Here is a 24,730-nt window from a genome sequence, read left to right on the forward strand (position 1 = left end):
ACTGTCTCTCCCTGTTTCCAGCTTCAGAAAAATACAAACAAACAAAAAAATAATAAAAAAATAATATAAATTACTAATAGTAACATTTCATTAACACAGATATAAAGTCTGCAAGGAACCTAACCTAATTACATATAGATCAAAAGATTCATAGCTGTTTGTTATGAGAGAGAGACAGACAAGACAGACAGACATAGAAGGGGAGAGAGATGAGAAGCATTAACTCATAGTTGCGGCACCTTAGTTGGTCATTGATTGCTTTCTTTTTTCTTTATTCTTATATCTTTAAAGATTTTATTTTACTGTTTTAAGTGAGAGGAGGGGAGAGAGACATACTCCAGCATGTGCCCCAACCGGGATACACTAGGCAACCTCTATCTGAGGCCAATGCTCTGCCCATCTGTGGCCCATGCTCACAACTGAGCTCTTTTTAGTGCCTGAGGTAGAGGTTCTACAGAGCCATCCTCTGAGGCCAGGGCCAACAAGCTCGAATCAAACAAGCCATGGCTATGGGAGGAGGGGGAGGAGGGGAAGGAGAGGGGGGAGAGGGAGAGAGAGAGAGCGAGAAGGGTGAGGGGATGATAAAGAGATGGTCACTTCTCTCGTGTGTCCTGACCGGTAATTGACCCCAGGACTTCCACACGCCAGGTTGATGCTCTACCACTGAGCCAACCAGCCAGGGCCCACTGATTGCTTTCATATGAGCCTTGACTGGGGGCTCCAGCTGAGTCAGTGACCCCTTGCTCAAGCCAGTGAACTTTGGGTTCAAGCCAGTGACACCGCACCCAAGCTGGTGAGCCCACACTCAAGCCGGCGACCTTGGGGTTTCAAATGTGGGTCCTCAGCATACTAGGCTGACTATCTACTACCTGGTTAGGTTCTGTTCGTTTTTTTTTTTTTAAGTTTTTTAAAATTCATTTTTAGAGAGGAGAGAGAGACATAGAGGGAGACAGAGGAGAGACAGAGAGAGAGAAGGGGGGAGGAGCTGGAAGCATCAACTCCCATATGTGCCTTGACCAGGCAAGCCCAGGGTTTCAAACCGGCGACCTCAGCATTTCCAGGTCGACGGTTTATCCACTGCGCCACCACAGGTCAGGCTAGGCTCTGTTTAAGAATGTGTATTTTTGTATCATAAAAGTTATATATATACCAGGTTGGTATAAATTAGTAACTCAAATTTTTGCTACAGTTGGGTACCTTATTACTGGCACACATTTTATATTCCTCTCTGCACGAGGCTGCATTCAGGCCACTGTCAAATGTTAACGCTTTACTGTATATATAAAAGAATATAGGAAAATCTAAATAAATAAAACAAGCACAAAACCCCTATGTTTAAACTATCCCATTATGTCAAGTTGTGGTAGGAAGGTGAGTAATGGGACACTCACACTGTTGATTAGAATATAAATTGGTACAATTCAGTCAGTCCAGACCCTTCTAACTAGCAGCCCCACTCCCAGGTCTAAAGAAACACTTGCACATGTGCAGATGTTCAAGAATGGTCATAGCTGCATTACATATAATAACAAAAGTTGGAAATAACCACATATCCATCAGCAGTAAAATGTACAAATGAAAATCTATCCGTACCATTGAAAATGGGCCTTAACTGGGTAGCTCAGTTGAGTAGAGTGGTGTCCTGATATGCCAAGGTTACAGGTTCAATCATCAGTAAAAGCACATACAAGAACATAAATAAGTGAAACAACTAATCAATGTTTCCTTTTCTCTCTCTCTAAAATCATTAGCCCAAACCATTCGGCTCAATGGATTGAGCATCAGCCCAGCATACTAACATCCTAGGTTTAATTCCTGGTCAGGGCACACAAGAGAAGCGACTATATGCTTCTCTTCCCCTCCCTCTCTCTTCCCCTCGGCAGCAAGTGGCTCAATTGGTTCAGGCCTCGGCCCCAGGTGCCGAGGATAGGTCGGTTGAATCGAGCATCAGTTCTTGATGGGAGTTGCTGGGTGGATCACGGTCAGGGTGCATGTGGGAGTCTCTCTCTGAATCTCTCCTCCTCTCACTTAAAAATGAATCAATAAAATAAAATCAATAAATTAAAAAAAAATTAAGTGAAAATGATTGAGCTTTAGCTATTTTATCAATATGGATGATTCTTAAAACATGCTGAATGAATGAAGCAAATCACAGGAAAAATAAATCATGCAGTTTGACTTCCTTTTTATAAAATTCATATTTGATAAATGGTGAAAAAATAAAATATCTAATTCCAACTAGGCATACCCCTGAATTACTTAGAGGAGAAAGCTCAGAATATGATAAACATTAAGTTTCTGCCTCATGTCCTATCTGAGAGCACTTGACATTTCTTTCTCATCATAAGGTTGGTGTCTGCTGCTCAGTGAGATCGGAGGACTTAATGATGTCTGTAAAATGACAGCGTCGTGCTTTAGGCAGGTCCGCCCTCTATTTTTTAGCACTGCCCTCTTGACATCCCAAGCGCCATTCTTTCTTTATTTTTATTTATTGATTTTAGAGAGTAAGGGTGAGAGAGAAACGTCAATTGTTTCACTTACTTATGCATTCATTGGTTGATTCGTGTATGTGCCCTGACTGGGGTCTGAACCCGCAACTTTAGTGTATCGGGACAACGCTCTAACCAACTGAGCTACTTGGCCAGGGCTCCAAGTCTCTTTCTTCCCATGCCACAGAACTTTTTTTGGCAGCAAATAAAAGAACTAGCTGTGCAGGAATACATTCAGAAGGGACTAAGTGGACAAAGAAAAGGGGTCCTGAGAGACAGGTTCAGGTTAGGCCAGGACAAGGTGCTATTCTACTAATTGCTCCCTTGGTTGCAAGTCTCCTAGGGTCTATTAGAGTTTAGGATAAAGAAAGGCAAGGAGAACCACAAGAGAGGAAGAAAGGGAGGAGGATGGAGAAGGCACGGGAGTGCTCCTGTAAGTGAGAGTGCTACAGGAATGATTTAGTGTTACATGGAATGTTTGTTAGCTGGTATAGATAACAATAAGGGTTAGGGTGGGAATGAGAGGTCATTTTGAGGAGAAATCATACAAATTTGCTATTTCCACCTCTGGACTTCTTGAAATTTAGCTAACTATTCAATCTTTAATTTAGGCCTTTAAGGCATGAAGAAATTATTAAGCCGAGTCTCCACACTGGTTACTACCAACAACAATCCTCTCCTCCAGCCTGGACTCCTCCAGTCTCAGGGAGTCGGGTAATCCTTTCTGTGTAGTCAAGGCTCCTGGTGGACATATTCAATAGGAATCTCAGGAGAACCTTGACACACTCAGTTCTAAAACAAGTCTCAACCTGTTGGTGATACTGTTTTTTTTCCCTGAAGTGAGAAGCAGGCAGGTAAAGAGACAGACTCCCACATGTGCCCGACCGGATCCACACAGCATGCCCTTCAGGAGGCGATGCTCTGCCCATCTGGGGCATTGCTCCATTGCAACCAGAGCCATTCTAGCACCTGAGGCGGAGGCCATGGAGCCGTCCCCAGTGCCCAGACCAACTTTGCTCCCATGGAGCCTTGGCTGCGGGAGGGGAAGAGAGAGACAGAAAGAAAGGAGAGGGGGAAGGTTGGAGAAACAGATGGGTACTTCTCCTGTTTGCCCTGGCCGGGAATCAAACCCGGGACTTCCACACGCTGGGCTGATGCTCTACTACTGAGCCAACTGGCCAGGGCTGGTGATACTGTTTTAAACCTTCTCATAGTTTTACAGTATTCTTTTGAAAACCACCTGGTCATTATAGATGATAATCAAAGTGGACAGCGGGTACAAGAGTATCTATATGGCTTCTGGCTTACCCAGTCTACCAGTCTGTCATTTATTTCATGAACTCCAGGGTCCTATTAGTTTCAAAGTCCCGCAGGACCATTCAGAGGCTGCAGTGAGTACTATGATCCTCTTTCTAATCCCTGGGTCTGAGAAGGGGCTTAATGCTCTTCAGGGAGGGTCCACCATCTTAGGACTCTTCTTGGACAGGATGGAGTCCTGAGTTCTCAGACAGATACTAGTTTTTGTTTGTGTGTCTGGCATTTCCCACACGAGTATAAAAGGAAACCTGTCCTATGGTGAAAGTTTGCTTTTAATTTTACAGATATTGAGAGGGTTCAAGGAAGCAGATACACTTAATTTCAGGAAGTTACATGGTTTAAAGATAAGCCAACAGTATATTTTACCTGTAGCAGAATTCCCCTTTGGGGTCTTTAACTTGTTTGTTCCAACCATAGCCTGGCCTTTTGGGGTATTCCCAGATATGGTCACATGTGGAGACTTTCTGGCTGGAGTTTTGGTCAGTGAACGCTTGTACTCATTATCTTTGGTAGTGGCTGAAAACCTAAACACAGGACAGTGAAGTACATGTGAGTAGTGTCAAGAGCGAGTTGTATCGATCTTTTGAAAAAAATCCACTTGTCCATCACCAAGCAGTGAAAGGGCCTCATTAATACTGCTGAATAAATGAAACTCTTTTGCAGATTAAACATGTTCAGAAAACACTGAGGCTAAAGCAAATCATTTATCAACTTTTATTTATAAAATATGGCTTGTATTCTCCTCTTGCCCTGTCTTGACCAATGACAGTATAAAGCAGAGCTAGTCAAAAAACTCCCTTTATTTCTCCTCTTCCTGGTAATGGTATGTCAGAGGGAACAGGAGATTGCTATGCCAAATGAGTAATGGGAAAATTCTTATATCTTCCACGAATGTTATTTATTTGAGTGGTACATAGCCCATTCTCTACTCATAGCAGAGTGTCATAAATGTATTTCATTGATTCTTTTTTTTTTTCAGAGACAGAGTCAGATAGGGACAGACAGGAATGGAGAGAGATGAGAAGCATCAATCATCAGTTTTTCGTTGCGACACCTTAGTTGTTCACTGATTGCCCTCTCATATGTGCCTTGACAGGAGGGCTACAGCAGACCGAGTAACTCCTTGCTCGAGCCAGCGACCTTGGGTCCAAGCTGGTGAGCTTTTGCTCAAACCAGATGAGCCTGCGCTCAAGCTGGCGACCTCAGGGTCTCGAACTTGGGTCCTCCGCATCCCAGTCCGACTGTACCACTCTGCTCTATCCACTGTACCACCACCTGGTCAGGTAGGCCAATAACTTTTCTTACTGGTTCATAAAATAATGGTGAGCCCTCAGTTGATGGTGCCTTGAATTCAATGAATATCTACTAATGACAGATATAAAAATGCATAGGGTTTGTGATGGGGTGATTAACCAGGCGTCTTCTAGACTTATAATTAGTAATTTGATGCTGATCCTGAATCAACACCCAAAATTATTGCCAAAGACTGCAACAACAGAGGTAAGGCAACTGGTGAACTAGGACAGCTGCTGTCAAGTCCAGGCTGCTCTGTGCACTGCAGTGTACCGAGGGCTAGCCCTGACTATGGTGCTTTTCTTTTTTCCCTCTTTTGATTTGAGATAGAGTAGGGGTACGGGGAAGAGAAAGAGAGAGAAAGAGAGGCATCAATTCGTTCCACTTAGTTGTTTCAATTTGTTGTGTATTCATTGGGTACTTTTCGTATGTGCACTGACCCAGAATAGGACTTTGGAATACAAGGACAATGCTTTATCCACTGACCGATCTAAGTAGGGCTGAGCACGGTGTTCTTAAATAGTATTAAATACAATCAGAACTGCCAAATATAGGCACCTCATATTCCAAGATAACTCAGTGCATGAAATGAAAATCTAAAGGGCATTTTTAAGATTTATAAACTGTATCAGGCCTGCCCTGTGGTGGCGCAGTGGATAAAGTGTCGATCTGGAACACTGAGGTCGCTGGTTTGAAACCCTGCACTTGTCTGGTCAAGGCACATATGCGAGTTGATGCTTCCTGCTCCTCCCCCCTTTCTCTCTTTCTCTCTCTCCTCTATAAAAAATGAATAAATTAAAAAAAAAATAACCACATAAGAAAAATAAAACTATATCATATAACTGCACAAGTTGTGGAAGTGTTACCATGCCCCAGCTCTACAGATGCTGCAAATGCTCTTTAAACAGGAGAGATTAAATTTTGGTATTAAAGAGTATGCCTGACCAGGTGGTGGCGCAGTGAATAGAGCGTAAACTGGGATGCAGAGGATCCACGTTCAAAGCCCCAAGGTCGCTGCTTGACCGTGGGCTCACCAACTAGAGTGCGGGGTCGCCGGTTTGAACATGGGATCATAGATATGACCCTATGGTCACTGGCTTGAACAAGGGGTCACTTGCTATGCTATAGCCCCCCCAGTCAAGGCACATATGAGAAAGCAATCAATGAACTAAGGAGCTGCAACAAAGTATTGATGCTTCTCAGCTCTCTCCCTTCCTGCCTGTCTGTCCCTTTCCCTGTCTCTTTCTCTGTCATCTCTCTTGCTAGAAAAAAAAAAAAAAGAAAGAAGCATGAAGATCTTCATCTGCGGGGACAGTCATAGTTGAGGAGGTACCCTGATGTCAGGAAAGGTACAAACAAAACAGAGGAATCAATGGGTATCAGATAGTTATGATATTGTATTTCCGAAGGGGTTACAGTATTCGTATTTTAGGACAAGTGTGTTTTTTAATTCACTTCATTGAGAGATCTTCTATAAGAATTTAGCTTCAGCCTGACCAGGCAGTGGCAATGGATAGAGCGTTGGACTGGAAGCAGACAACCCAGGTTTGAAACCCCGAGGTCACTGGCTTGAGGGCAAGCTCATCTGGCTTGAGCAAAGCTCACCAGCTCGAGCCCAAGTCGCTGGCTTGAGCAAGGAGTCACTTGGTCTGCTGTAGCCCCCTAGTCCAGGCACATAGGAGAAAGCAACCAATGAACAACTAAGGAGCTGCGACAAAGAATTGATGCTTCTCATCTCTCTCCCTTCCTGTCTGTCTGTCCCTGTTTATCTCTCTCTTTCACCAAAAAAAAAAAAAAAAAAAAAAAATTAGCTTCACCTTTGTATTTGAGTAAATGGAAAAATTTCTCTTTATATATCTTTACAGGTATACATTAAACTAATAAAATGAAAAATATTCATATATGTTATTTTCTATCTTTACTTATGAATCAAATGTGAGCTTAGAGAAGTTGGATAAAACAAGAAACTGAATACAGATTTAAAGAAAAATGATTACAACTTATGAAAGCCATTTGTTGACACTTCTCTTTTCTGATCCTTTTTTTATTTTTTTTTATTTTTTTTTTAAATTTTATTTATTCATTTTAGAGAGGAGAGAGAGAGGGAGAGGGAGAGAGAGAGAGAGGAGAGAGAGACAGGGGGGAGGAGCTGGAAGCATCAACTCCCATATGTGCCTTGACCAGGCAAGCCCAGGGTTTCGAACCGGCGACCTCAGCATTTCCAGGTCGACGCTTTATCCACTGCACCACCACAGGTCAGGCCTGATCCTTTTTTTTAATCAATATGGAAACATATTTAATGGAGTCCACATGAAATGTATTAAAATTTACATATAGCTTTTGATCATATTTTAGAGTTCTTTACCTGACATTCATTTTAGTTCCTGAGAGTGTGGAGTGCTTGACTGACCCGTTCACACATGAGGTGCTCTGATCCGCAGTGCCCTGGGCCCGGCCTTGCAAGTGTCCCTGGCTTGCGGGAGTACAAGCCATAAAGAGTCTTCCTTTGAGACCAATTGGAGTTGCCACCACTTCCTTACTGACAGATTGCTTCTAAAGAAAGGAAAATGCACCATTAAAGCTTGAACACTTAGTCCCTGGCTGGGTCGTTCAGCTGGTTAGAGAATCATCCCAATACGCCAAGGTTGCAGGTTCAATCCCCAGTCAGGGCACGTACAAAAAAAAAAAAAAATCAATGAATGAATGCATAAATAAGTGAAATAACAAATCATGGATGTTTCTCTTTCACAAAGCAAAAAAACCCTTGACCTCTTAGTATTGTCTGCTTGGCAAAGTGCAGAGGGGCACCCCATTTATCTCCCCTTCCCAGTTTCATCCCCACTTTAACTCCACCTGTCACCCCTTTGTACCCACTATTTCAACCTATCCTATCTGCCTGGCAGGCTGAGCAAGTCCCTGCACCAATGTTGCTATGGCGACTCTGACTTAACAGTAACTTTTGGTTGTGCTGAGTAATGTGGTACAGAAAGCCTTTTCTGGCTCACAAGTGCCCAGGTACTTTCTAAATACAGAAACAGTGGCTTAAACAGGTCCTGTAGCCAGAAAGGGAGAATAAATAGGTTCTCTTGGACATATGGTAATATATAATTTATTAAATACAAACTCCAAGAACCTATTACATAATTAGCATGTGGAATCTATAATTAGTTCCACTCCTAATCACCACCAGTTTTAAAAGCTTCTTTTAAAAAAAGAAAAGAGAAAGGAAGGAGGGAAGTGCTCTTTTTGAAGCAGCTGGGAAGAGTTCCACTTAGGTAATCTTTTATCAACACACAAAGAATAACTGAATGAGTGAGGTAGCTGACACATGCCCGTTGAATGTGCATTTCTAAAATGTTTCAAATAGTACCTGACCAGGCTGTGGTGCAGAGGATAGAGCATCAGACTAGAATGCGATGGACCCAGGCTGGAAACCTGGAGGTCGCTGGCTTGAGCACAGGCTTATCCAGCTTGAGCATGGGGTTGGTGGCTTGAGTGTGGGATCATAGACATGATGCCACATGGTTGCTGGCTTGAAGCCCAAGGTCGCTGGCTTGAAGCCCAAGGTCACTAGCTTGAGCAAGGGGTCTCTCGTTCTGCTGTAGCCCCAGTCAAGGCACATATGAGAAAGCAACTGATGAACAACTAAGGTGCCACAACGAAGAATTGATGCTTCTCATCTCACTCCCTTCCTGTCTGTCCCTTTCTGTGTCCAAAAAAAAAAGAAATGTTAACTTCATTAACTGACCAGCAGAGCACCAGAGGTAGGACTACTAAAATTCACAATGAAAAGCCAAATGATAAAAAATTCTGATTGTATCCTATGAAATACAGACAACTAGAGAATTGTTGGCCCTGGTTGATTGGCTCAGCCAGTAGAGTGTCAGACTGGCATGTGGAAACCTTGGGTTGGAATCCAGATCAGGGTACACAGGAAAAGTGACCATCTGCTTTTCCACTTCTCCCTCTCCCCCTTATCTCTCTCTCCTCTGCTTCTGCAACCATGGCTCATTTGAGCAAGCTGGCCCCGGGCACTGAGGATGAAGCCATGGCCTCACCTCAGGTGCTAAAACAGCTCGGTTCCAGAGCAACAGAGCTATGGCCCAAGATGCGAACAGCATCACCCCATAGGGGGCTTACCAGATGGATCCTGGTTGGGGCATATGTGTGTCTGTCTCTCTGTCTCCCACCTCTCAATTAAAAAAATAAAAGAGAGAATTATGTTAACTTCTCATTTCAACATCCAAGCAGAAGAATTGCTAATATTGTGAGACACATATAAAACTAAAAGATTTAGGCCCTGTCTGGTAGGCTAAGCGGATAGAGCATTGGCCTGGTGTGCGGATGTACTGGGTTTGATCTGTAGTCAGGACACACATGAGAGGCAACCATCTGTACCTCTCTCTCTCCCTCTCACCCAGCTTGTGGCTCAGTTGGTTTGAGCACTGGCCCTGGGCTCTGAGGATAGCTTGTCTGGTTCAAGCATCAGCCCCAGGCGGCAGTTGTTGGGTAGATCCCAGTCAGGGCGCATGCAGGAGTCTGTCGCATTATTTCCCCCCTTTCACTTGAAAAAAAAAAAAAAGAAAATAAAAAAACTAAAAGATTTGATAAATACATTTTGACCCAAATATGAGAACCCAAGATTTGATAAATACATTTTACTGAGAACCCAAGTAAAATGTATTAAGTTGTATTTAATCACACCTTTTTTTTTTTTTTTTGACAGAGACAGAGATAGAGTCAGAGAGAGGGATAGACAGACAGGAAGGGAGAGAGATGGGAAGCATCAATTCTTTGTTGTGGCATCTTAGTTGTTCACTGATTACTTTCTCATGTGTGCCTTGACCAGGGGGCTGCAGCAGAGCGAGTGACCCCTTGCTCAAGCCAGCGACCTTAGCGACCTTGGGCTCAAGCCAGCGACCTTAGAGCTCAAGCTAGCAACCATGGGGTCATGTCTATAATCCCACACTTAAGCTGGATGAGCTTGTGCTCAAGCCGGTGACCTTGGGGTTTTGAACCTGGGTCCTCTTCGTCCCAGTCCTACACTCTACCTTTTATATCTTCTTCTATGTTTCCCATAAAATCCCCTTTCCACACAGTGTCTCCTTGCAGTTCCCATTTGGCAACAGGCTAATCAACTCTACATTTGTTTGAGCACCACATAATATATAAATGATTCTACTTGTACTGAGAACCAATCTTTTTTACTTTTTTCCAGGTACAACAAACACTATCCTACTGACTCTGGTAGCACTAATTCACTTTGTTAGCAAATAATCCAATCAATTTCTCCCTTTCTTTTAGGAATAAAAATCTTATTCTCTCAATCCAACAAGTCAATCATATCGTAACACAAAAGTAAACATTTGAAATGAGCAAATTCAAATAAAAAGTCAATTATAACATCTAAAAATATCTAACATAAACAAGTAACAGAATGATCAAAGAAATGCCAATTCACTTGAGATATTTTTGTATTATCAAGGATGTAAGGCCTGACCAGGTGGTGGTGCAATGGATACAGCATTGGACTGGGACACAGAGGACACAGGTTTGAAACCCTAAGGTCGTTGGCTTGAGTGCGGGCTCACCAGCTTCATCACGGGGTCGCTGGCTTGAGTGTAGGATCATCGACATGACCCCGTGATTGAGTTGAGTCCAAAGGTCACTGGCTTGAAGCCCAAGGTCATTAGCTTGAGAAAGGGGTCACTCCCTCTGCTGTAGCCCGCCGGTCAAGGCACATATGAGAATGCAGTCAATGAAAAACTAAGATGCCGCAATGAAGAATTGACGCTTCTCATCTGTTTCCCTTCCTGTCTGTGCCTATCTGTCCTTTTCTCTGTTTTGTCACCAAAAAAAAAAAAAAAAAAAAAGTAAATATTTGAAAACATGTATGTAAATTTTTTATCATTACCACTGTTAAAGTAAAAACATGCATCTCGGACACAGGTTTCTTATCTTTGTAGAGGGCCATTTGGCTAGAAAATCAAACAGGTGTCTCTTCTTTAATCATGAAAGTCAAGGAAAGGTTAGTTATGGTCAGGAGGAGTCTCTCTCGGATCTTTGCGTTTTAATTACTATCACTATCACTATCAATGATCAATTCCTCAAACTTCTTATCAGCTAGGGCAAAGTTACTGTAATTGTTTTTATTCTCTAACCTCTAAATAGGTGATACTAAATAATCAACCTAATAGGTTAATTCCTTAAATGGGGTGGGATTTTAGATCACACTCATTCAGATGGGGCTATAAATAAAAATAAGGTAAACTACAGATTTATTCAACACATCTTTAAGGCTACGCTCAAGTTCATGGCTGAGATAGCTGTTTTGTCCTTAACTTTTACCTGGAAAATTAACTCATTCCCATGTTGTATAGGAAGCTTGACTTTTTTTCTTCTTTTTCTTTTCTTTTTTTAAAAGACTTTATTTATTGATTTTACAGAGACAGGAGGGCAGGGAGGAATGAGAAGCACCAACCCATAGTTGCTTTACTTTAGTTGTTCAGTGATTGTTGTATGTGCCTCGACGGGGCAAACCCAGGCCCTCGAACCAGAGACCTCAGCATTCCAGGTTGACGCTCCATTCACTGCTCCACCACAGCCCAGGTATAAGCTTGACTTTCAATCAAGTACTTAAATACATATAGTTTCATGATAAGGTAAATGAGTGGCCTTGCTTCCAAGGAATATTTGCAACTAGCTCATGTCCATGCAGAAAAAGAAGATAAATGTCTACTTTCTGTAAAGTCTCAGCATGGGCCTCTTGCCCACATATTGAACTGTGAATGTAGTGACACCTGTCCCTTGCTTGGACAGGTGTCACTACATTCACAGTATATGGACATACTACATATCTCCTCTCTGGATTCTCCATCTATGTTGTTTGATCAGTATGAAGGAATGGAGATGTTTAATGCCATCACCTGGCTTTGTTACTGTTTGCTTAAAGGATGATAAATAGTATCTTCAACTGTGCAACAGTGGTTTTACAAATATATTCATTACCCAAGATTAAGCTTCTCACTATAAAAAAGAAGCTTATGTCTTTTGTTTTTTCTTTTACTATTTACCATTTTTTTAAAAATATTTATTTATTCATTTTTAGAGAGGGGGAGAGAGAGAGAGAGAAGGGGGAGGAGCAGGAAGCACCAACTCCCATATGTGCCTTGACCAGGCAAGCCCAGGGCTTCAAACTGGCGACCTCAGCATTTCGTGTTGCCATTTTATCCTCTGCACCACCACAGGTCAGGCTCTACTATTTACCATTTTTTAAAATTAATTAATTTATTTGTTTTTACACAGAGAGAGAGAGAGAGTCAGAGAGAGGGATAGATAGGGATAGACAGACAGGAATGGAGAGAAATGAGAAGCATCAATCATTAGTTCTTTGTTGCGACACCTTAGTTGTTCATTGATTGCTCTCTCATATGTGCCCTGACTTCGGGCCCTCAGGAGACCGAGTAACCCCTTGCTTGAGCCAGTGACCTTGGGTCCAAGCTGGTGGGATTTTCTCAAACCAGATGAGCTCACGCTCAAGCTGGCGACCTCGGGGTCTCGAACCTGGGTCCTCTGCATCCCAGTCCGACGCTCTATCCACTGTGCCATTGCCTGGTCAGGCATACTATTTACAATTTATCAGCTAATGCATGTCTTTGTTGGCATTAGTATCACGAACTCCAAAGTGACTGATACAATAGAAAATGTACCTGTTAATGGTGCTAATTTTCTACCCTTTGAAAATTGACTTTATACTGTTTTGTGTTGTAATAACACAAAGTGCCTCAAATTCTTTTTGAGAAATAGGAAGATGTCTGGTTATATATTAAAAATTCTAAAATAAATGCTTCCCAGGCCTTCCACCTTGAACAACAGATACCACATAAAACAACGGCATCAACTTTGTGGGATGTTATCATCTCATTACTCTGCTGCTAACTCAACCTTGGGGGTTTATTTGATGACCTTTTTTCACTTAAAGGGGCGTTGAGTCCAGTAGGACTTGGACTGAAGACCCTCCAGGGGGCCCAGTTATCACTAAAAGCCTTTATATTAGTCACTGCTAGTCACCCCTTTTCCTTTAGGTGAAAGGGAAAGAAGTTGGCTTCATCAGTAAGCCAGTCTACCCTCAACAAAGGTGAAAGGCACAATGTCTGAACATGGAAAACAGAACAACTTATTGCCACTTTGAAATTCATTCTATATAGTGAAGACTGGAGGGTTTTGAAAATTCTCATGGTGGGAGGAAAGCAATTTAAGACAGTAAAGATACATTAAACTAAAACAAATCCATTCTACTAATGAGTCCATTAGTAGAGCTGGCTACATTAACCATGGTGTATACATGGTATCAATATTAAAATCAAGTCCTGGCAGGTTGGCTCAGTGGTAGTACGTCAGCCTGATGTGTGGAATTCTGGGGTTCGATACCCAGTCAGGGCACCCAGGAGAAGTAACCATCTTCTTCTCCAAACCTCCTCCTTTTCTCTCTCTCTCTCTCCACCTCCCAAAGCCATGGCTCATTTGAGCAAGGTGACCATGAGCACTGAGGAGAGCCCCATAGCCTCGCATCAGGCGCTAAAATAGCTCGGTTGCTGAGCAATGGCCCAGGATGGGCAGAGCATTGTCCCCTATAGGGCTTGCAGGGTACATCCAGGTCAGGCGCATGCAGGAGGAGTCTGTCTCTCTGCCTCCCCGCCTCTCATTTAAAAAAAAAATTAAAATGAAAAATTTTAGTCCAATTAAGAACACAATTACTGCCTGACCAGGCATGGTGCAGTGGATAGAGCATCAGACTGGGATGCCAAGGACTCAGGTTCGAGACCCCGAGGTCACCAGCTTGAGCGCAGGCTCATCTGGTTTGAGCAAAAGCTCACCAGCTTGGACCCAAGGTCACTGGCTTGAGTAAGGGGCTACTCGGTCTGCTGAAGGCCCGCGGTCAAGGCACATATGAGAAAGCAATCAATGAACAACTAAGGTGTCGCAATGCGCAATGAAAAACTAATGATTGATGCTTCTCATCTCTCTGTTCCTGTCTATCCCTCTGTTTCTGTAAAACAAACAAATAAATAAATAAATACAAACATTAAAAAAAAAAAGAACACAGTTACCTTCGGTTCATTAAATAAATTGCGTTGTTCAAAATGTTTCTTTTTTCTCATAACATATTGATCAATGGACTCCATTTCCTTAAAACAAGCCTCATGAAGCTTCTTAAAGTCTAGAATGTTCCGCAAAATATGAAAATAACAAGACAAAATCATTTATTCACCTTCGCTGTTTTCTTATTATCACTTATTCTTTCCTTTGCATACCTGACATTCAGCATTATCTTTGCCAAAACTTTAATTTCAAAACATTTACTCTTTGGAAACTTGGGGGTACAACATATCTATCTTAAAAACTATCAAATATTCACCATCTCTCCATTGTCTATTTCACTGCTAAATGACTTCTTGGTTTAGTCCAGAGAATAAAAAGAGAGTCACATTTGTCCTCAACCCTCACCAACTAATCAAATGCCTTTTATTATCATAAATCTGATGTTTTAAAATGTTTAGAAAGCTCTATGGAAGATAAAGGGCAAAGAGTAAATATGTAAAGCTTTCTTTTTTTTATATAACCCTTTCAAACTATAAAAACATTCTTAGTTAAAAGACTATAGGTCAGGCCAAAGCAGGCAGCATTTTGCAGAACCCTGCTCTGTGCTATTCTAATTAAGTATAAATGTATCTTCTAACTAATAATATTTTAGCCCTGGCTAGGTAGCTTAGTTGGTTAGAATGTTGTCCCAATACTCTAAGATTGCAGGTTTGATACCTGGTCAGGGCACATGGGGAAGTGACGGGTAAGTGCACAACTAAGTGGAACAAATGACTGCTTCTTTCACTATAAAATCAATCAATTAATCAAAACACACACACACACAAAACAAAAATCAAGAACCAATGAATGTATAAATAAGTGAAACTGATGTTTCTCTCCCTCTCTAAAATCAATCAAAAATAAAATTTAATAACCTTTTATTTAAGTATATGAATTTCTAATGTATGCTAAGTAGCATTTTAAGTACTATAAACAGGTAACAATCAATATTCTATGACAAGCAATAGGGAAGAAGAATTACATGTCCAAAATTGGAGTACCTTGTTACAAGGTAGACTCTGCCAAGTACGTACTTTACAGACATTTATTCTCAGATATTTACTGAATACTTGCTACATGTCAGTTACTATGTTAGGTAATCAGAAGTAGAAATATTGTCTCACTTAATCTATATATTAACCTGATGAAATAGGCAGTACAACCATTTCTACTTTCAACCGAGAAAGTGGGTTTACTGTGGATAAGTTGCTCAAGGTCTCTCAGCTAGAAAATGAATGCAGACGCCTGCCCAGTTCCAGCACCTCAGCTTTCAGCTGTGACAGCTCACTGACTCTAACAGCAGTCTGAGGGTGCCAACCATTACTTTATGTTTATTTGTATGCAAAACTTACTTGGAGTAGTGCTTCCAATTTTTTTATTTTTTCCAGATTTGGAAAACCCATCTGTGTAGACAGACCTCTTTTTTTCTGACAATACCTTTGAATCTTCATTACCTGAATATAAAGATACAGAACTAATGAAAAGATTTCGACAATTCTTGTCATTAAGAAATGTCAAAAGTTAATGTGAACATATTCATGTCATAGGCTCTGCCAAAGAACACAAAGAATGTTACAGTGTCAATAAAATTTTAGCTTGTATGCTTCAAGTAGGCAGAAATTTTGTGCTTCCTGAATACCAGAAATTTAAAAACACTTTTTCAGCCTGACCAGGCAGTGGTGCAGTGGATACTGTTGACCCCGGACACAGAGGACCCAGGTTTGAAGCCCAGAGGTCACCCATTTGAGCCCAGGCTCACCAGCTTGAGCGCCAGGGGTGCTGGCTTGAGCCTGGGATCATAGACATGACCCTATGGTTGCTGGCTTGAGCAAGGGGTCACTCACTCTGCTGGAGCCTGCCCCCCCACCCCATCAAGGCACATATGAGAAAGCAATCAATGAACTAATAAGGTGCCACAAAGAAGAATTGATGCTTCTCATCTCTCTCCCTTCCTATCTGTCCCCATCTGTCCCTTTCTCTGGCTGTCTCTCTTGGTAAAAAAATAAATAAAAAACTTTTTCAGAACCTTTGCTTTAAACATATTATCATAACTAGAATGATAAAATCACACAATTCTACCAGCCTAAGAAACATCGTTAGCATTTTGGCATATTTCCTCAAGTCCTTTGCTTCTATACAGGCACACCTAACAACCACCTGTTCCAGACAGCTGCAATAAAGCAAGAAAAAATTGTTTTGCTGGTCAAGATCTTGACTTGAACTTGTAAAAAATACAACATATATGAAACACAATAAAGTGAGGTATGCCTATACTTGTTTTACTTTTGTTCTTTAATCCGGTTGAAATGGTACTGTATACAAGGTTTACTATTTTTACCCACTTAATATCAGTTTACACTTTCTGATATTTTTTTCAACTCGAGATAATGTACTGAAAAATATATAAGGTTTTTTTTTTGTTTTTTTTTTCTTCATTTTTCTGAAGCTGGAAACAGGGAGAGACAGTCAGACAGACTCCCGCATGCGCCCGACCGGGATCCAACCGGCACGCCCACCAGGGGCGATGCTCTGCCCATCCTGGGCGTCGCCATATTGCGACCAGAGCCACTCTAGCGCCTGAGGCAGAGGCCACAGAGCCATCCCCAGCGCCCGGGCCATCTTTGCTCCAATGGAGCCTCGGCTGCGGGAGGGGAAGAGAGAGACAGAGAGGAAAGCGCGGCGGAGGGGTGGAGAAGCAAATGGGCGCTTCTCCTATGTGCCCTGGCCGGGAATCGAACCCGGGTCCTCCGCACGCTAGGTATAAGGGGGTTTTTAAGTAATACTACCTTTTTTAAAAAATTGCGTTTAGAAAAAGAGGAAAGGAGAGAGAATGGAAGACGGAGAGAGTGAGAGAATGATTTGTTATTCCACTTGTTATGCACTCACTGTTTGATTCTTCTATGTGCCCTGACGAGGAACTGAACCTGCAATCTTGGCATACTGGCTTGACACTAACCAACTGAGCTATCTCACCAGGGCCCTCCAGTAATACTACTTATAAAGTCAACCATTCTTGAGGTTCCCTAAAGTATCCATAAAATACGGCAAAGAACATTCAATAGGGAGGGAGAGCCTCCAGGGGCTTCTGATTGTACCTTGGTTCTAAAATCAGAGAGAAAAGTTCCATGAAAAACAGGATATCTACAGTTAGAGTCACTCCTCACAAGATACTTATTAATTATAAATGGAAAAGTAGTAACTTGACAGAGAAGGAACCTAGCAGACACCAGCATAACCAGGTGATGGAAGTTAATATGAGTAGTCATTAGACACACCAACACCAGTGCCTTCTCTGGTGCTGACTGAGGCCGACATATTATTCTGTGGGAATCCAGCCAAAAGTGCATGACCTGATGAACCCATCAGCACATTAAGACAAATGTCAACAACCGGAAAGACAAAAGAAGACTGAGGAACTATTTCAGATTAATGTTGACTGAAGACACATGACAATGAAATGCAAAGGATGAGCTGAGATTTTCCTGTTTTAAGAGTCATAATTGATGGGATTATTGGAATAATTACTGAAATAACTGATCCAACTAAATAAGACCTACCTATAGATTAGATTAGCAATTCCACTCTTTCTAGTCTCAAGATACATTTATACTCTCAAAAATTAAGGCCACTTGGCCCTGGACAGTTGGCTCAGTGGTAGAGCGTCGGCCTGGCGTGCAAGGGGTCCCGGGTCCGATTCCCGGCCAGGGCACACAGGAGAAGCGCCCATCTGCTTCTCCACCCCTTCCCCTCTCCTTCCTCTCTGTCTCTCTCTTCCCCTCCCGCAGCAAGGCTCCATTGGAGCAAAGATGGCCTGGGCGCTGGTGATGGCTCCTTGGCCTCTGCCCCAGGTGCTAGAGTGGCTCTGGTCGCAACAGAGCGACGCCCTGGAGGGGCAGAGCATTGCCCCCTGGTGGGCAGAGCGTCGCCCCCTGGTGGGCGTACCGGGTGGATCCCGGTCCGGCGCATGCGGGAGTCTGACTGTCTCTCCCCGTTTCCAGCTTCAAAAAAATAAATAAATAAATAAAATATCTAAGTCTTACCAATAAAAAAAAAATTAAGGCCACTAAAGATTATTTTTCATATATGTCAATTATATCTATCAATATGTGCCATATTAGATAAAAAGACATTTAAAAACATTTGATTCACTAAAAATAACAGAATGTCCATTAAATTTCAACATAAATAAATTTATGAAAATGCTAAAATTTCTAACACAAAAATAGTGGATAAAGTGGCATTTTCTTTTTTTACATTTCTTTAATATTTGATTTATCAAAGGCAGCTGGATTCCCTTTCCTACTTCTGCAGATAATGTGATATATATTTTCTTTAGCTAGAGAGACAGATAGGGACAGACAGACAGGAAGGGAGATGAGAAGCATCAATTCTTTGTTGCAGCACCTTAGTTCACTGATTGCTTTCTCATATGTGCCTTGACTGGGGGACTCCAGCCGAGTCAGTGACCCCTCGCTCAAGCCAGCGACCTTTGGGATCAAGCCAGTGACCACGGAGTCATGTCTGTAATTCCATGCTCAAGCCAGCAACCACTGGGTCATGTCTGTGATCCCACGCTCAAGCTGGCGACCTTGGGGCTTCAGACCTGAGTCCTCAGCATCCCAGGCCGACACTCTATCCATTGCACCATCGCCTTGTCAGGCAGTATGTTGTTTTGATTGAGTATATATAAATGAAAACAAACCTTGCCAAATACAGATGTGTGGTTGAAAGGGAAGAGTAATTTCAGGTAATTGTGAAAATTCTTCCTTGATACTATACATAACTTCACAGTGGTTTTCTAAAGGTTAGGTGCAATGTGGAATATGAAACCACATCAATGAACATTTTGTATTCTGTACATTTGTGAGAAAGTGTTTTTGTATTTTAAGAAATACACATCTGGCCCTGGCTAGTTGGCTCCATGGTAGACCGTCGGACCAGTGGGTTCAATTTCCAGTCAGGGCACACAGGAGAAGCAATCATCTGCTCTGCCACACTTCCCCCTCTTGCTTCTCGCTTTTCTCTCTTTTCCTGCCTCCTGAAACCAAGGCTTGATTAGAGCAAGTTGGCCCCGGGTGCTCAGGATGGCTCCAGGGTCTCTGCCTCAGGTGCTAAAGTGGCTCCAGCTGCAATGGAGCAAGGGCCCCAGATGGGTAGAGAATTGCCTCCTAGTGGGCTTGCTGGAAGGATCCCCATCAGGGTGCATGCTGGTGTCTGTCTTTGCCTCCCTTCCTTTACTTAAAAAAAAAAAAAAAGAAGAAATACACATCAGGCCCTGGCTGGTTGGTTCAGTGGATAGAGCTCTGGCTGGTGTATGGATTTCCCTGGTTCAATCCCCAGTCAGGGCACATAAGAGAAGCAACTGTCTGCTGCTCTTTCTCTCCGTCTCCCCCTTCTTTTCCTCCTCCTTTCTTGTAGCCAGTGGCTCAACTGGCCCAAGTGCCACCCCAGGCACTGAGGATAGAGCTTGGTTGGTCTGAGCCTGTCAGCCTCAGAAGCTAAATATAGCTTGGTTGATTTCAGACAGGTTGCCAGGTGGATCCCAGTGTGAGTGCATCAGGAGTCTGTCTCACTATCTCCCTTCCTCTCACTTAAAAAAAAAAATAGGGCCTGACCTGTGGTGGCACAGTGGATAAAGCGTCGACCTGGAAATGCTGAGGTCGCCGGTTCAAAACCCTGGGCTTGCCTGGTCAAGGCACATATGGGAGTTGATGCTTCCAGCTCCTCCCCCCTTCTTTCTCTGTTTCTCTCTCCTCTCTCTCCCTCTCTGTCTCTCTCTCTCCTCTCTAAAAAAAAAAAAAAAAAAAAATAATAAAAAAAAAAAAAAAAAAAAAAAAAAAAAATAGGCCCTGGCCGGTTGGCTCAGCAGTAGAGCGTCGGCCTGGCGTGCGGGGGACTCGGGTTCGACTCCCGGCCAGGGCACATAGGAGAAGCGCCCATTTGCTTCTCCACCCCCTCCCCTTCCTCTCTGTCTCTCTCTTCCCCTCCCGCAGCCAAGGCTCCATTGGAGCAAAGATGGCCTGGGCGCTGGGGATGGCTCCTTGGCCTTTACCCCAGGCGCTAGAGTGGCTCTGGTCTCGGCAGAGCATCGCCCCCTGGTGGGCAGAGCGTCGCCCCTGGTGGGCGTGCTGGGTGGATCCTAGTCGGGCGCATGCGGGAGTCTGTCTGACTGTCTCTCCCCATTTCCAGCTTCAGAAAAATACAAAAAAAAAAAAAAATGATTACCATTAAAAAATACACACACACACACACACACACACACACACTGACATATTTAGGGTAAAGAGGCACACATCTGTAACTTACTCAAACAGTTCAGGAAAAAAATGTATACAACACATATAATGTGTGTATATGTGCACATAAAGAGAAATGGAAAAAATGTGGAAAGTGTTAACCATGGGAAATCTAGGTGAAAGTTACGTAGGAATCCTTATTACTATTCTTGCAACTTTAAGTCTGAAATTATGTCAAAGTAAAAAGTTTTAAAAATTTCTCTCTGGTAGGGAGGGGGTAGAGGGTATTATATTGAGTGGGACACTTGAAAACATGTCAACGCAACAAATTAAACATCAAAATTAAAAGCAAATTTGATTCGATGGGTACCCACCCAGTGTTTCTATGGCATCAAAACTGAGTCCTAGAGCTATGTCTCCCAGATAAAATAATCGATAGAATAGTAGACATTTGTAATTCCATCCCGACTTCTGACTCTTTTGTCATATTTCTTAACTACTTTCTCTAAATTATGATTTTAAAATGGGTATATAAGGTATATGCACCTAAAGACAAAGAAGTGTCAAACCTGGGGTGTTTATTAAATCTGCAGACTCCCAGACTCACCTGAGATCTACTGAATCAGAACCTCAACCTCCTGGAACTAGATTTAGTAAGAAATGCAAAAATCTGAGGAAAATGGGAAGGCTCAGCATTAGAAATTCTGCACTTAACTGCTTCGTGGACACTAGCAGGCCGACGGGCTGGGGTGAAAGGAACACGGAGGCACTCTATCGCTCAAGGACTGAAATCAGAACGCACCAACTCCTGGTAGTTATATGGGAATTGAAGTGTTAGTGTCTTACTGAAACAAACGTTTAGTTGAAAAAGTTTAGGGAAGATGTTTTTAGGAGGGTAGAGTCTAAAAAGAATATACATTTATCATAAATAAAAAAGGCCTCACAACTGGGAAGATAGACTTTGCAGCTCCCTTTTAACAGTCTTGGTTGAACAGGCAAACAGGTCTTTGCACTTGTCTCTGGAGTAGGCCAGAGGAGCTAATGGACAAAATGCAGGCTCTCCTTATCACTGAGTAGGGATCAAATTCCCTAAGCTTTCCAGCTACCACTCTTATTCTGGTTTCTAAAATTAATGAAGACGATCTGATGGCTTACCATATTTGGTTCTAATTTTTGCTTTAATTGTTAAATTGTTAGAAATTCTACACAATGGTGTTACGGGTTAAACTGTACCTCCCCCCCAAATATGCTAAAGTTTTAACCTCCAGTAATCACAATATAACCTTATTTGGAAATAAGGTCTTAGTAGATATAATCAAGCTAAGATGAGGTCATTAGGATGGAAACCCTAATACAACAGGACTGTCCTTTTAAGGAGGAAAGGAGAATGCCATGCAGCAAAGGTACAGACTTAGAGTAATGTAGCTACAAGCCAAAAGACACTGAGGGTCAGCTTCTACCACAAGGTAGAATGAGGCCAGGAAGGATTCTATCCAGGGTCTAGGACAGAGGTCCCCAAACTTTTTACACAGGGAGCCAGTTCACTGTCCCTCAGACCGTTGGAGGGCCGAACTATAAAAAAAACTATGAACAAATCCCTATGCACACTGCACATATCTTATTTTAAAGTAAAAAAACAAAACGGGAATACAATATTTAAAATAAAGAACAAGTAAATTTAAATCAACAAACTGACCAGTATTTCAATGGGAACTATGGGCCTGCTTTTGGTTAATGAGATGGTCAATGTGCTCCTCTCACTGACCACCAATGAAAGAGGTGCCCCTTCCGGAAGTATGGTGCGGCCGGATAAATGGCCTGAGGGGGCCGCATGCGGCCCGCGGGCCATAGTTTGGGGACCCCTGGTCTAGGAGAACAGCCTTACTGACTCCTTGATTTTGGATGTCCAGCCTCCAGAACTGTGCGAGAATAAATGTGTTGTCTTAAGCCATCCAGTTCGTAGCACTTTGGTGTGGCAATCATAGGAATCTAAGGCTCGTGACTGCCCTGGCAATGTTGGGATGTTTCAGTTCCCTGGCATACCATTTGTTCCACTTCTTCCTGAGAACACTGCATTCTCACCTCCTTGGTTCTCGTCTGGTGGAGGAGCTCCTGCTGTAGTTCTGAGAGTCTGGTTTTCCTGCTTTTCTTGATTCTGGAACTCAGTGGGATCACTTGTTTTTATCTCTGAATGACCCTGCTACAAATTTTAAAAGTAAATAAATGATAAATAAGAGGTTCGTCATATTTGAAAGTCACTTAGAGAGTACATCTTAAAATTTCTCATCATAAAAACAGGCATTTTTGTTAACTATATATAGTGATATTAACTAGACTTAGGGTGCTCATTTTGCAATGATCAAACAAACATGGATCAAATCATTAAGTTGTACACCTGAAACTAGAGTAATTTTATATGTCAATTATACCTCAATTTAAAAGTATACCATTGAAAACTTTAAAAACATTACTTATATTAAGATAGTAAAAGAAAAACAAAAACAAAACATAATCATTGCTTTCAAAAAATAGGTATCTAGTTTAGGGGGAAAAAGGAATTAAAGAAAAATAGGAGAATAAGGTTTCTGAGTGGCAGATTGGGTCTCTGCCTTACCAAGTGTCATAAGAGACTCAGACAGGCTAACGACTAAGGGATCGCACAGAACTAAAAAATAAATACTAAGACCATGCATTATAAAAATTATGTCTGGGGCCCTGGCTAGTTGGCTCAGCAGTAGAGCGTCAGCCCGACAAGTGGAAGTCCCAGGTTTGATTCCTGGCCAGGGCACACAGGAGAAGCACCCATCTGCTTCTCTACCCTTCCCCCTCTCTTTCTCTCTGTCTCTCTCTTCCTCTCCTGCAGCCAAGGCTCCATTGGAGCAAAGTTGGCCCATGCACTGAGGATGGCTCCATGGCCTCCGCCTCAGGCGCTAGAATGGGTCTGGTTGCAACAGAGCAACGCCCCAGATGGGCAGAGCATTGCTCCCTAGTGGGCATGCCAGGTGGATCCCTGTCAGGCACACGGGGGAGTTTGTCTCTCTGCCCCCCTGCTTCTCACTTGAGAAAAAACAAATAAAAAAATTACGTTTGAATGAAAAGATAGCCTAATCAGAGTCCTCACAAAGCAAGTGAGGGAGCCCTTGCAATCATATGACCTTACTGTCTAAATTGCACTAAGAATAATGTGGTCACCAGGTCTGGGACAGGATAGGAAAGAGGAAAACAATCATATTTAATGTTGGTTTCATTTTCCTTCTTATTTACTATACCTCACTTAAGTAAACACTTAATGAAGGCTCATATTTAATTTGTGCTTAATACTTAATTAAGTGCTTTCTGAGAATTACCACCCAGGATGTGATGAGCAGCCCAGACTTGGGTCTGTGTGTTCATGGAGTTTACAACACCCAGTGTTTACCACTACCTAAGGAATTTGAAAAAGCGGTCCCTAAGAATATACCAATTCTGGCACAGGTGGTGCTTATTTTCGGTTTGTATACATCCATTTACCTGGAGGTCAGGATTCCTGTGGACAGTCCTGTGCCTTCTCCTTGTTTTGGTGACATAGCCAGCTAGTTCCCTCTCAGCTAGTTCCTGGTTGCTAGTCTGTATCTCAGTCTCATCACAAGAGGATGCAGAAGTTTGACTTTCATCCTGAAAAGAGACACATTCATCTGCCATCTCCTATATATAACGGTATACTTATGTATAATGCTCAGAAATTACCAGCATTTCTTTTATTAAAAAAAATTTTTTTAATTGATTTTTAGAGAGAGAGGAAGGGAGGGTGGGAGAGAGGAGAGGGATAGAGGAGGGACAGAAGAGGGAGGGAGGGAGAAGAAAGAGAGAAACATCAATTTGTTGTTCTACTTAACTATGCTTTCATTGGTCGATTCTTGTATGTGTCCTGACCAGGGATTGAACCCACAAGCTCAGCATATTGGGATGAAGCTCTAACCAAATGAGCTAACTAACCAGAGCAGAATCAGCATATGAATTGAATAAAAATACCAAACAAACCAAAAGATGAACATATACACACACACACACACACACAAAATAAACCTAAGAAAAATTATACAGGCAGTCCCCAGGTTAATAATGAGATAAATTGGAATAGGTAATTTTGCCTATTAAGTGCAATTTAGACAGATGTTTGTCTTAACATAGTGTGTGTATGTGAATATACTGCTCACAAAAAATTAGGGGATATTTCAAAATGAATATGAAGTGATAAAAAAAGGAGGCATT

The 24,730-nt window shown here is 42.3% G+C and overlaps 1 protein-coding gene across 2 annotated transcripts in view; it reads right to left on the reverse strand.

Moving 5' to 3' along the window:
* NUSAP1 (nucleolar and spindle associated protein 1) overlaps positions 1–24,730 on the reverse strand; it is a 39,565-nt gene that overhangs the window by 6,870 nt on the left and 7,965 nt on the right. Inside the window, exons 3-8 of one of the 2 annotated variants that reach the window (XM_066277027.1) lie at positions 23,990–24,133; positions 22,562–22,679; positions 15,596–15,697; positions 14,210–14,319; positions 7,465–7,652; positions 4,173–4,330 (exon numbers count right to left, since the gene is read on the reverse strand). In XM_066277027.1, coding sequence (XP_066133124.1) covers positions 4,173–4,330; positions 7,465–7,652; positions 14,210–14,319; positions 15,596–15,697; positions 22,562–22,679; positions 23,990–24,133 — 820 coding nt within the window. Of the gene's footprint in view, positions 1–4,172; positions 4,331–7,464; positions 7,653–14,209; positions 14,320–15,595; positions 15,698–22,522; positions 22,680–23,989; positions 24,134–24,730 lie in introns of both variants that reach the window. The other variant, XM_066277026.1, reaches the window with a different exon arrangement.

The sequence above is a fragment of the Saccopteryx bilineata genome, chromosome 4 (genome assembly GCF_036850765.1).
Source record: "Saccopteryx bilineata isolate mSacBil1 chromosome 4, mSacBil1_pri_phased_curated, whole genome shotgun sequence".
Taxonomy (NCBI): domain Eukaryota; kingdom Metazoa; phylum Chordata; class Mammalia; order Chiroptera; family Emballonuridae; genus Saccopteryx; species Saccopteryx bilineata.